At 41.4% G+C, this 14,263-nt stretch overlaps 2 protein-coding genes across 2 annotated transcripts; both read left to right on the top strand.

The window, feature by feature from the left end:
- Positions 1-882: 882 nt before the first annotated feature.
- mettl21e (methyltransferase like 21e) lies at positions 883-4,373 on the top strand. The gene is made up of 5 exons (XM_030048291.1): positions 883-908; positions 2,553-2,710; positions 2,877-2,994; positions 3,248-3,345; positions 3,985-4,373. Exons 2-5 carry the CDS (start codon positions 2,588-2,590, stop codon positions 4,312-4,314), a joined length of 669 nt encoding a protein of 222 aa, XP_029904151.1. The 5' UTR covers positions 883-908; positions 2,553-2,587; the 3' UTR covers positions 4,315-4,373.
- A 4,498-nt stretch (positions 4,374-8,871) lies between these two features.
- On the top strand, positions 8,872-14,182 carry mettl21ca (methyltransferase 21C, AARS1 lysine a). The gene is made up of 7 exons (XM_030082000.1): positions 8,872-9,004; positions 9,132-9,292; positions 10,377-10,494; positions 10,597-11,283; positions 12,125-12,285; positions 12,483-12,600; positions 13,788-14,182. Exons 1-7 carry the CDS (start codon positions 8,872-8,874, stop codon positions 14,180-14,182), a joined length of 1,773 nt encoding a protein of 590 aa, XP_029937860.1.
- Positions 14,183-14,263: the final 81 nt, after the last annotated feature.

The raw sequence follows: 14,263 nt of genomic DNA, 5'->3' as shown, positions 1-14,263 counted from the left end.
GTGAGCAGAAGCACCGAATGTAGCAATAAGATGTAAGAATTTCTTAAATCTTTTTAAACTGTCATGATTATGTGAAGAAAAATAATTCATTCCCACAGTCATGTCGGTTTGGCTCTGACTCTTCATTTGTTGTCATCGTGTGTTAACAGGCAGAACGAGGCAGGTGCAAGTCTTAAGTGCCACACATTTCACTGCCAGGGTTGCTCCCTACCACAGGCTGTATTTCAGTTGCCTTCTGTCACTGCTTCCACCACACACACACACACACACACGCACACACACACACACACACACAGGCTTTGCACAAACGAAATAGTCGCTATCTCCGTAACTACCTTCACTTTCCATGACTTAAATCCAGGTCTGTTTCGCTTCTCCCATGTTTCATCCTAATTTTTTAAAACATTTTTTTTACCTTTCTGTCTTTTTTCTCTCTCTTTTGCACTCCTCCTCTTCGCCCCCCAACCCCATTGCATCCATTTAACTGTGCAGCTGTTGCTGTCAGTTGGTTTCAGTACGTGAGAATAGGGCTCAAGTACGCCCTGAGAGAGAGAGAGAGAGAGAGAGAGAGAGAAATGGGACTTGGCGTTTAGGGTCGGGTGGGGTGGCTGGAGAAGTACTAGGAAAAGTTGCGTGTGATTTGGTGGCGGGGTGGGGGGTAATAACTTAAAACCACAGAAGTAGACATCTAACAACCAGCTGCGCAAACCCAGATCCAGTTTGTCCCAAATCCAAAGGACTTCATCTGGGATCCCAAACTAAGAACAGCAGGGATTTTTTTGGCTGCCAAAAATATTCTATTGCCTGTTGTGGATGTGTGTTGCCACCCTCCTGCACTCCTTGGACCGAGAATCCTGCAGACATGGATACCACAGGGTCCAAGGACGACTCCAAGACCCAAGAAGAAGGTCAGCGTTTGACTTAGAGCAAATAATATACTACAAGAATTATTGCAAATGTAAAAAAAAAAAAAAACTTATGTGTGACACTAGTTAGTTGACTACCCACTAGTCAAGTTACAGCCAGCGTAATCAAACTCTAGCAGTGCTTTTTGTGCGTTAGAAAAAAGGTCACACAATTTTAAATGCAGTTTTAATCTTTTAGGAGCCCTCACACACACTGGTGACTTCTGTGTGCTGCTCATTTCACAGGTGGTAGTTTTTGTTTACCTCCGCATGTGTATTTAAATGTAAATCTTCAATACAGGCATGGTATGAATAGCTTGTCATAGCTTGCATCCAGCACATATGGAAGTGTTGAAGTGTTTAGCTTGTGCAAACAACTGTCTGTCAAATGATGACAGAGACAACAGCCATTGTTATGTCTATTGTGGCCGCTTATAGTTACACACAAAAAAGACTGGGGCTAAGAGCGGTCCCTAACCTCATAGTCAACCTTTTCATTGCAGCTCCATGGGATCCCCTGACCTTCTCTCTGTGCTAGTGTTACATAACTGAAGTTGTGTGTCAGATGTTTTAAATATCCATTAACACTGACACTAAACACTGCACACTGGGATTACATTACAGATAAACAAAGAAGGATCACAGGGCATTATGAGCCTAAATGGCTTCCATGTATAAAGTGGAGAAACAAATGTTACCTCTTGATATGATATTAATGCGTATGGGCCCTCCACTGCTGGTGGCTGGGTGCATGTCAGGGCAATACAAGATTCTGAGGTATCACATTTGACATTTTAACCTAAAATGGTGGTGCTAGAGGAAAGGTAACAGGCTCATCAAAAACAAGAGGAACCTTTCTTTGGGGAGCATGAATGCACTTACCAATATCATGGCAGTCCACTGATATCCAATAATATTCATTGTGATATCCAATGTATCCAATGTGCAAATTTGCCATTTTGGCCTGATCGTGGTGGTACAGGAAAGGCCATGAGGTCCCCAAAAATAATAAGATTCATTCACGAGGGAGCATGAATCATGCTAAAGCTGACACTAAGGCTAATAGGGTTCATTGTCTGGGTTACTTGGCAGTCTGTCCATTACATTTAGAGATATGGTGTGTTGGAGTCAAATGTTTGTCCCGAGGGTGGCGAAAGAGGGATGACTCTAAAGGGTCACCACAATCAAGGGAAATATTTCTATTGGGAGTATGACTGCACTCATCGAGTATCATCTCTGTCCAGTAATTACATTTTGTGACATCTTGTGTGCAAAGTTTACATTTTGGGCTGATGATGACATAAAAAAAGGTCATGAGATCTCCGAATTTGACAAGGTTCTTCCTCTGGAGAAGATGAATGTGCTTGCCAAATTTCATGGTAGCTCAACCAACTGATTTGGAGATGTTGCCTTGAAGTGACATGTTGAGCAGACGGACAGGATGCACAGCCATCACTGGACCCACCTTCCAGTGGCGCAAAAGTAGAATCGCCCATGTTTGATTTTGGAATTAAGTATTTCAATGCCATTTTCAAACAATAGCGGTGTCTTTTTCGCTTTAAGCATGACTATTATCTATAGTAATACAACTGAAATAAAATACTACTTCTATGACAGATGCCTGTCTCTTTGTGGTTGTCGTTGCAGGTCTTGCTGCAGATGCAGAGCTTGCCAAAGCCATCATGGCTCGGCATTTCCGCCCATCTCTCATTGTCACAGAGGCCTGGGAGGGCTACACTTTTGCTGACTTGGAGATTCGCATCAAGGAATCCACAGACATCTATGGGGCTGTGCTCTGGCCCTCGGTACACATAAACCCATATATTCCTGTTTTCAGCTGCAGTACCATCAGCGCCTCTGTTAATGATGTTAAATTCATCAGTAATTCAATCCAACAATTTATAACGACTGCTCCTGCTCCTCTCTTCTGACTCATGCAGCTGAATTAGGTACTCTTAATATCCCCAACAGGCTCTGGTGCTGTGCCATTTCTTGGACACCAACCGTGACAAGTACAACCTGACAGACAAAAATGTGATCGAACTGGGCGCTGGAACTGGGCTGGTCACCATAGTATCCAGTCTGTTAGGTACTCATGAACACCATCAGTGTAAATGTCAGTGTCAGCTAGCAGATTTAAAACAACCTCAGTTGACCAAAGTGCTGTACAGGCTCAACAAAATATGACGAGAACAAACAAAGATTTTCTGTGGTAGCTGGTGTTGTGTTTGTTTTTACTGCCTTTTTTTCCTCATCTTTTGTCATTATATTTTCCTTCTCTTCTGTCTGAGCCTTTTGGTGTCTCATTCCCTCTAACTCTCAACTGTACTTCCTATCTCCAGGTGCAATGGTAACATCCACTGACCTGCCAGATGTGTTGGGGAACCTCAAGTACAATGTTCTCCGTAATACTAGAGGGCGCTGCAAGTACACCCCTGTGGTAGGTGTATGATGATATTTCGTATGGTGCTTGTATTCAGTGATACTGGTGGCATTAGGTCCCTTTAAAGGAAGAATACACTGTAAAGCATGGTTTTAAAAAGTCATTGGTGATACACCTTAACATTTATCAGTCCATTTTGTTAAGTTTTTTCAGCTATCAGAGATATCAACAGTACTGTGAATTTTGGGGTCACTCCTGCAGAATTAAAAAGCAAGGCTTCTTTGTAGAACCATCATTGCCCATGACATTCAACAACCATACAGGGTTTCCCTTTTGACTGTAGCAGAGAAAGAGATACAATTTATATATTTAGATTTAGATATTGTATTTTGAGTAAGATCATCTACTCTCAACTAAAAATCATCTCGCTCCACCATCAAATTTTGTCAGAAGTCACTGTGAGGCAATGTAATAAATCTCTTCAGGTGGACGTAGCTGAAGAATAGTGGACACAACAGGGAAGTGAATTACTCTTAATTGCAGATTAGCCCCTGAAACTCACTGGACATCACAGATGGATGATATATAACTACATTAGTATCCTAGGGTGGAGATGTCCTTCAAATAAGTGTAAAAATAAAGATCTAAAATCACTCAGATTTGGATGATTGTTTTATACAACAATCTTGTTCTCAGGTCACTGAGCTCACCTGGGGCCAGGAGCTGGAGCAGCGATTCCCTCGGGCCACCCATTGTTTTGACTACATCCTAGCAGCTGACGTGGTCTACGCCCACCCTTACCTGGAAGAGCTGATGGACACCTTTGACCATCTGTGCCAGGACAGCACGCAGATCTTGTGGGCCATGCGCTTCCGTTTGGACCCAGAGAACAGTTTTGTGGAGCGCTTCCAGAAACGCTTCCACCTAGAGGAGCTGTATGATCTTCCCAGTCTCAGTATCAAACTGTACCGAGGCTGGAGGAAGCAGAAGTGGACCATGCCCAGCTCAGGAGAGGCTGCTGCCTAAACTGCTGACGGCTTACCTGTTTGATGACTCTGCTTGTATTTGCAACTGTAGTAACATATATAGAAGAAATATACCCACGGCTCTTATACCTCTCAAAATGTATACTTTTTCTTGATGCAACTTGCATCTTGAAAGTGTTATTTATCATGTTATCATGATAAATAGCACATAACTGTTGTCATGTTGTATGTACAATACATAGTAGGTATATGTGTGTGTGTATGTGTGTGTGTGTGTGTGTGTATATATATACATACATATATATATTTTAAATTTATTTATTTATTTATTTAGATTTATTTTTATTTTTTTGCTTTGAGATTTTGTTATTGTATGACAGTGGATGAGGATGTCCTTAGGCTGACATTTCAATGCTCAGTATATTACAATATCAAGGTTCATTCTATATTCTTGTTTTTATATATCAGTGCTACTAAGGGCTGACTAGTTATATTTATGTTTGCTGTTTTGTGTGTATGCTCATTTTTTAAGCCTTTGAGATACAGTATATCTTTGATCAAGTGCTATTGGTTTTAAATAAATGAATTTGACACAATATTGATCTGGAGGGATCCAGTTTTTGATTATTCCTCCAATTTGTTTGTTTGACTTAACATGTTTTTTTTTCTCGCTTTGTTTTGTTTTTGTAAATAATTCTATAGGCTCCTTCATATCTAATTTCACAAGACCTTTGGCACAACATCTCCTGTCAAGTCACCAAAGCTGCATGAAAAACCTGAAAATAATCAGACCCTGAAGTTAGAAATCCCTAGTAAAGACTACAACACACAAAGTAGTAGAGTACAGTAGAAACCAAAAATAAAACACATTTTCAGAAGACCATGTGCATTCCTCTAACTCAGGAAGTAGCTTTGCTTAGGATGCTGCAGTTAGTGTACTTGAATTTGTTCACTAATAAGTGACATTACTTTTTGAACACATTTGAATGGTTTGAAAGCATGCTTCTTTGCAGTTATTTCTGTTTATTATGTAATTCACATTTAAAATCATTTCAGTGAGGGAAACTGAATACACTGACAGTATGAATATAGTATGTCACAATCATCCTAGCTTTCCATTAATGTTTGATCGAAATGTTTGCAAGGACTGCGCCCAAAGTGGCAAATTTCAGTAAAATCAATCGTGTTGGGACATGCACAAAAAACTAATTTGCTTACTTTTAATTGGATAAGACACCTGGACAAAGTTTTTCTTGAGTAAATTGATATTTAGTAACAAGTGCATTTAGGTAAGTGACCCTAAGCCTAACCCTAACCCTGTTTGTGTGCAGTTCTAACTGTATGATGAAGAGTGGTTCAAAATCTTTGAGAAATATTTGTTCTTGCTACTGGCGCTCCCTTTAATTGGCTTGACCACCACTGCTCTGTCTCTCTCTCTCTCTGAAAACGTTTGCTCTACTGCCGCTCCCTCTCATAATTCACTCTCTAGCTCACTTAACCACCACTGCTCTCTCTCTCTCTCTTTCTCTCTCACTCTCACTCTCTCTCTCTCTCTCTCTCTCTCTCTCTCTCTCACTCTGGCTTTCTCTCACACATTGCAAACCTTTGCTGTTTGGAAAGTAGAAGTTCATATTTCACTTGGTTGCATTCATGCTAAGGTCCACCTAAGAGGCTGTACATCCACGAGCTGACAGGCAAAATGTTTTTATTTGGTGGTTATTTCAGCTTAAATGCTGCAAATTCATTCAAGTTTTTTTCCCTATATTTCCTGTTCAGTCAACTTGGGAGCTGCGTAAAAGTCTTGTAATGGCGGGGGAAACACTATTTTTGTCTGTCCCCCTGTGTGTGTCTATCTGTTCACAGGTAATCTCGCATTATTGTACATAAAGTATGATCAAGGACCTGTTATGGATGTGGTGATTCAAAACCTTTGCAAAAACTGTAGTCTGAGCACAGGAGAAGGGGAGATATGCAGACAGTGCCTCTATATTTCTCTCCTGGAGAAAAAAGGGGTGGTTTGCCTCCTAGGTCCAAGCACCGGGGAAGGGGAGATACACCTGGCAGAGATCTGCACTCTGAGTGCACTTTTCTAGTTGAGATTGTGCTGCTGTAGTAGCCTTACATGGCCACCATTTGAACACACACAGTGATGGTGGCTTGGCTTGATTATGTACTTGCAAGAACTGGGTTAGATCCACTTACTATTAATAAGACTTATTAAATCCCACATCTAATTTATGATTCCAAATCCCCCAACATTTTCAAGTTTATTTTCTGCCCTCGGTCAATCTCTGTCATCCTCTCCTTGTGATGATATGTGTTGTTTGGCTGCAGGAGGACAGGAGTGCTTAAGAGTAGGATAAATGAGAAATGGAGAGGTTATCCGAGGCAGACAGAAGAGCATCATGCTTCACTGTCAAAACAAACACACCCCTGTCGGGGACAGCTGAAATGTTGGTTCATTTTATTGCTGTCTTATCAGTTGAATCTCTTGCTAACAAGTGATTTCTCACCAAGGAAAGCATGACAGGATGCAGATGTAAACTACTGCCATCCTGCCTTTCATCAAGTTTGAAAAAATATTGTTTTTCTCCAGAAAAGGCTGCTCACAATAATAAATGTAACAGCAAGGCCATGACCTATCATTCTACACCGCAGGTCCCCATAATCATCACTCACCTCCTACATACCAAATCAAGCAAGGCAGAGAAAATACCAAGAAGTCCCGGATGAAGTTTCAGGTTTTACGAGGTCAGGATATAGTATTTAGTATGACGATAACAGAAACTGGAGAAGTAATATTTATATTTGTTGTTCAAATGCTGCCAAAATCTACTGAAGAAAGGCGTAATTCATGTGTGTATTGCAGGGATCCCTTCTTGTCCTGGGGTCTGCATTGGACAAAGTGCATGACAGCCCTATCCTGTTACCTCCAGTCACAAGAAGCAACCGAGGGCACTGCAGCAAAGTAATGGGGCATAAACACAGCATGAATAAGTTCAAAACTATGTGTCTCATTTTAAGTAGGCCAGGCTTTTGGCCTGATAAGACCTCTTCACTAAATATTGTACATGTCATGTACTATGTCCATCCTCCAATGACAATAAATGTGGCACTGAATGAATAACGATAAAAATAAGACAGTGACCTTCAAAGTTTTGAAATATTTCACTGCTCCTTCAACAAATCACAGATTGAGACTCACTTTGCCATATTCAAGCCAAACCCAAACCACAGCTGAGCCCTGTGGATGAGCTTGGCTCAGTTTTCCGCATGGCTCATTTGTATGTTTCTCTGTGCCTATTTGTAGACTGACAAGTGAAAAGGATGCATCGGCAGGTCAGCATACTGACAGCAAGAGAAAACATCCGGCATGAATTGAATTTATAATCTATGCAAATCATCCATTGGGGTTGGTACGGAGAAGAAGGCAGTACAACCTTTATCATATCTTCATATTATAACCAGGACTGACTGCGCAGACTTTTGTGCAAAGGACCTACAGGAAAGTCCATCAACATTCCTGCCTGTTGGTATCATGACATTCTAGAAATCTCTCTCACTCTTTCTCTCTATCTCTCTTTCTCTCTCTCACACACATACACACACAACACACACTGTTTCTCTTTATCTGTCACTAACTGGCTCATCTCTCTCTTTCAACCTGTTGTTATTGTGTTTTGTATTGTTTTTTATATCTAGCTTGTGTTTACCCCTCTAAAAATAGCTTGTGTCCATGTGCTCATGATGGGTGTGTCCTGGAGGATGCTGATTGCCTATAACCTCGCAGTCGGAGGTCTCAAGATGCAGTCGGACTGCTCTGTAGCTCAATCTCTGGAAAATATTCCTGCAGCAGGTAGGTGAAAGATTTTAAATTGATCAGAGCGGTAGTTTGAAAAATGATGTAGCAACTAATTGTGGAGAGAGGTTTTTTTTTTTGTTGTTTTTTTTTTAAATAAGACCGTTCACTCCACTTAGAAAAGTGGTGCTTGCTCAAAACTGAACAATAATCACATAAAGCTGAACAATCTAAGGAAAACAGTGAAGGTTTGCATGTTTACTGCTGTCTGTGTATGCAGAAGTATGAGAAGAGAAGAGTTTCTGTGAGGAGTTGCTAAGAGTGATGGGCATATTGCATGAGTGCCTCTAGTGGCTAGAGATTTGTTGTCTTTCCTTAGGTGGCTTATATTAGTGAATTGTGACCTGACACATAAGAAGTGATTGTGTAACCATTAATAAAGTGGCAGAGTGAGAGAGAGAGGCTGAACTCAAACCATGTCAGTTGGTTGTGAACAGAAAACTTTGCAAATAGTGTACAGGATAAAAAAGTCAGAGATGTCAACAGGCTGAGGATAGAGCAAAATGTTAAGCAGCTTTCTTATATTCGTATCATGCATACATGCTGTTAAACTAGTTTTATTATAGCAGTCTGTCTTGATCAGCAGTAGAGCATGAACCACAACCATTTTGCTCTATTTTTACTTGCATATCTAACAGAATTTCCAGAATTTCCCTGGTTGGGATCAATAAAGTATATCTATCTATCTATCTATCTATCTAACAATATCTGTCTCTCCAGTAGTTACCAGAACTTCATATGGATATTATATCCACATCGTATCTTACGGAGGAGAACAACTTTGTGGTAAACGGGAAGGAGGAGGAGGAGGAAGGGGGGAAGGTCGAAGGGCAAATAAAAGATGAGAAGTACCAGGCAGGAGGCATGCAAGGTAAGGTTTCCAAGCCACCAATAAAAATGACCTGAGATGCACTACCTATATATTCAGACCACAGAGATGCAAGTAACCTGATGTCGGATCTGTGCGAGTAACTTGATCTTTTGTATGTGCCATGCAGATGATTTGCACAGCGTGGACGCAGCGGTCCAGAGGGAGCAAAAACCATCCTGGGCTCCCTGCTTCTACTACAAGATTGATAGAGAAGTGTACCGCTACGTCGGGCAGGAGATCATCATTCAAGAGTCTGTTGACACCTATGGAGGCATGATATGGCCAGGGGTGAGAAGCGCTGTTATTAAGCCAGGCTGTATTCCCACATGCAACCATACACTTTACAGAAATCCTTGCCGCTATCAAGGTAAAATTGGGTGTCACAGTATTAAAGGGACAAAAAACAACCAAACAACAACAACAAATATATTTTTCCATTTACCACGACTGCGGTCTATCCATCCATATAGTTTCTGTGTCATCTGAGTTAGATTAGAGGCAGCTCACCTCAGCCCAGGGTTAATGTCCTTAGAATACTTTTCACGCTGCACTCAGCCTGGGGTTGACAGTCAGTCAACGTTAGAGCAACAGCTAGAAAATGCTTTTGAAAAACAACTGAATATTTGTTTTCCAATCAAAACTGTGCTGCAAGTGTTGAGCCTGGGCCAAGGCTTAGTTAGCCTAGGGCTAAGGAACCCAAGTGTGACCACGGCATTGTAGTACAGATTTGATTGGACAACAAACTCTCTGTTGCTTTTCAAAAGCATTCTGTTGCTATTGATCTAGCCTTGATACTAAACCCAATTCACAGTATAGACCTTAGCCCTGAAATTTGGGGATAACTCCACAAACAAGGGCCTAACCCTGCTCTGAAGCAGGGCCAGCAAACCCTAGGTTAAAGACAGGGTTAGCCCACTTTTGAATGTGCCAGTGTGAAAGCTTTCTTAGCCTGGGACTAATGGCTCTCTCAATAGCCACTTTCCACTGTCGCACCAAACGTGGGCGTGCTAGTGCTACCTGAGGCCAGCTGCTTTTCCATTGTTACTTCTGGTCTACCCACTTCCTACTGCCTACTCGCATGCATGGGCGGGATGTGTGAAAGTCATCACCCCAGAGAGCTGTGGATTATGCCAAGTCTTTGTGTTCTTTATTTTGGAGGGAATTTGTATTAGTGCGCTGGGATGGGGAGATTGTGGTAGACTGGACACCTCACTAAATCACACACAAACTATTTGGAGGGGTAGACTGCACGTAAATATTTGTGTGTGTGTGTATGTGTGTGTGTGTGTGTGTGTGTGTGTGTGTGTATTTTGAGTGACCTGTTCAATTAAACAGTAATACATAATGATAAGACAATCTTTATTTCCCTCAGGCTTTGGCTCTCTGTCACTACCTTGAGACTCACTGCGAACAGTTATGTCTTCTGGACAAGGCTGTCCTGGAGATTGGAGCAGGAACTGGCCTCTTGTCCATTGTAGCAACACTACTTGGTATATCTGAGGATCACATAAAATTTATACCATCATATCAGAGTGCATTTCTGAAACGATTTGTTCTGGGAAGACAAGCTCTGATGTTATTGTTGTCCTCAGGTGCCTGGGTGACAGCCACAGACCTTCCAGATGTTCTGAGTAACTTGAGACTCAACCTGTCCAAGAACACCAGGGGGCGATGCAGGCACACACCCCAGGTAGCAGCTCTGTCCTGGGGTTACGACCTGGAACGCACCTACCCCAAGTCTGTGTACCGCTACGATTACATACTGGCTGCTGACGTGGTTTATCATCACGACTTCCTAGATGAGCTTCTGGTCACCATGAAGCATTTCTGCCAACCAGGGACGACCCTGATCTGGGCCAATAAGATCCGGTTTGAGACAGATCTGACTTTCACCGAGAACTTCAAAAAGGCCTTCCACACAAGTCTGCTGGCTGAAGACAGAGAGGGAGAGATCAAAATTTTCATGGCAACTTGCAGAGAGGGAAAGAAAGAAAGGGATGTGACTGAGGAATTGCAGGATATGCTGGAGAAGGAGCTCAGAGAGGGGGAGGAAGAGGAGCAAGAGAAGAAGATAGAGGAAGGAGAAAGCGAAGGAGTGAAGGGGGAGGAAGAGGATAGACAAGAGAAGAGCACAGAAAGAGAGGAAGAGGAGAGGTGGAGTCAATCATCTGGGCAGATAATAGATCTCAAAGACGAAGGCTATGAAGAGGATGAGAAGGATGAAAGAGAGGATGCTGACTCAAGATGTAGTACAGCAGACAGCGATGAAGACGTTACCGGTGAGTCATCATCATCATCATCAGTGTAAATGCACCTGAGCTTATACTTACTATAAACCATCGTCCCTTATAGTATTTGACTATTTTTTGCCTGTTTTCATCCATTTAATATTGAACATATGATGATAATTTGTTAATATCAAATTTTCTCTTTGTCATGAGTGCAGATACAACATGTAAAAGCATTTGTTCTTCTGAGAAATATCAATTAATCTAACATAAAAGTGGTGAAATGATGACCACATTTTACCAGGTCTTATTAGTCATTGTTTTTCTTTATTGTAGTCTGGTTTGGTAGCTTTCATTATACAACCTGTTGTATAATGAACAATAAACTTCCTTGTATCCTTGTATCCTTAAGTTTGAGCAAAACACACACTGAGACATTTGATACAGCTGGTAAAGTTACTGGTAAGTGTCAGGCACAATTAAATTAAAAATGTTCAAGGCATATGGCGAGGACGGCTGATACAATTTTGGACCCAGCCTCCTCTTTAGATTGAGCACTGGATTAGAGAGACTAAACTCAAGAGGTAAAGGACAAGGGACGCATTTATCTCCAGTGCAATTAGATTACTGAGTTTACACATGCAGAGAAGACAAATTTCATGCCTGTGAAAGTATTTACTCATCTGGTGTCATTCACTCATATTGTGGTGGTTCCTTATGCTTTTATGAGGTTCTATTGTTTCTGTGTTTGTTTGTTTTTTAATTGTATGTTTATAATGTAAATCATATCTGCAAACCGAACCTTCCTCATGGTACACTTAAAACTGAACTGAACTGAACTGAAACTCCCTTGCAGAAAATGTTTTGGATCTGAGCAATCCTCTCTGTGCAGGGCTGGAGCAAGTGAAGCAGACCGCTGAGTATCAAGAGAAAAAGCCTGTCTGGGCTCCTAACTGGTATGGCAGGCATGGCAAAGATCTCTACTACTATGTAGGACAGGAGATTGGCATTTATGAGTCCATAGACACCTATGGGGCAGTGATGTGGCCAGCGGTGAGTATCTCTTAACATTAAAGAGCCTACCACAGTGCAGGTTACAGACACTCTCAGTTTCTGCAATATTTCTTGCCAATAACATTTACTAATCTAATTTATCACTGGTGAAGCAGTTTTTCTACCAGCATGCAGCAATTTAAATGACAAAGTTTCAAAACCACATTTGACATCCGTAACATTCGTCTGTCCTGTAGGCGTTGTCTCTGTGTTCCTTCCTGGACAAAAACAGGCAGACCCTGAACCTGCAGGGGAAGACGGTCCTGGAGTTGGGCTCAGGCACAGGTCTGGTAGCCATCGTGGCCGCTCTACTGGGTAAGCAAACGTTCACTAAGTCAAACTTGCTGGCCGAGCCGACAAGACAGGCAGAATCACCAACAGGAAATATGTAAGGAACTGAACTTGACTTTAGCACTGGCATCACAACAGGATACACAAGAGTTCACATACAACACCAAGTACATGGTATAGGGCTGAAGGAAGATAAAGTTAATTTTGGCCTTCTTAAAAGTTTTTTTTTTTTTTTTTCCCTTGCCAGTGTTGCCCTGTGGTTGCTCTTGGGGGAGATTTTGGTCCATGGAATTGACCAGTATCTGTTGGGTTTCTGTAAATCGCCTTGAGATAACTTTTATTATGATTTGACACTATACAAATAAAATTGCATTGAATTGAACTAGTATTGTGGTAATTTCACTACTTCTTTTAGCTGTATTGCTTTGTTTTATTGTTGTTGCAGATGATGGGATCTGTGTTGTTAAGATACTGTGTATCACTAAAAACAATTCTTAAATTCCTGAGTACATTATTAAAGGCCCATACTAGTCCTACCCTTACTTTTTGTCAACATTTGTGATCATATCTGTTTTTTATGTGCAGAAAATGCCTAGGAAGCTCAGAAGGCAAGGCTAATGTACCACAATTCATTCCCATCCATATTTTTTTAAAAAAAGTCAAAAGTTGCTCTGTGAAACTGTTGCAAAGCATTGATAATTACATTGACATTTATTAAAATGACTATTCTACTGTTACAATCACTTCCAATGCATTAATAGGATTAATTCAATAATTAATACCTTGCAGCTTATGCATATGCAGAAGTGAACAGCAGAAGTGTTCCGTCTGTTTCTACGTTACATGTAAGAAACATGTTTCCTCGTGTGGTGGTTCAACTTTCAGCCAATCATCCTGCACGACAGTTCTGCCCTCTGTGTTCAAATTGTGATGGATTGGATTGGACAGTAATTTTAGCAAAAGCATGTGCCAGCCAGTAACTTAAAAGTTTCGAAGACTATTTTTTTTCTTTACTTTTTTTTTTTTTTTTTTTTTGCGTTTTTTAGCATTGGTCTCTAAGCTGCCAAAGCATTTTCTGCCAACACTAATGGAAGCGATAGTCTTCTTTTGATTCATCACAGCTGTTGACAAGGAGTCAGAATAGGACTGGTATGGAACTTTAATGTTACTGTGGTTACCGGTGCTAACACATCCTAATTCTGTGTCTTCAGGCGCTTCAGTAACAGCCACTGACTTACCTGATGTACTGGGCAACTTAAAGGCCAATTTGATGAGGAACACCAGGGGGCGCTGCCTGTACACACCCCAAGTAGCAGCTCTGTGCTGGGGTCCCGACCTGGAACACACTTACCCCAAATCTGTGTATCGCTACGACTACGTGCTGGCCAGCGACGTGGTTTATCATCACGACTTCCTAGATGAGCTTCTGGTCACCATGAAGCATTTCTGCCAACCAGGGACGACCCTGATCTGGGCCAATAAGATCCGGTTTGAGACAGATCTGACTTTCACCGAGAACTTCAAAAAGGCCTTTCACACAAGTCTGCTGGCTGAAGACAGAGAGGGAGAGATCAAAATTTTCATGGCAACTTGTAAAGAGATGTGAATGAGGGATATGTTTGACTTTCCACAGAAAGTAGAGGCAGCTTTCACACAACACTGCTAACTACATTTATGTACAGAGAGA

The sequence above is a fragment of the Myripristis murdjan genome, chromosome 3 (assembly GCF_902150065.1).
Source record: "Myripristis murdjan chromosome 3, fMyrMur1.1, whole genome shotgun sequence".
NCBI lineage: Eukaryota > Metazoa > Chordata > Actinopteri > Holocentriformes > Holocentridae > Myripristis > Myripristis murdjan.
This window is presented reverse-complemented; position numbering and strand designations above follow the sequence as displayed.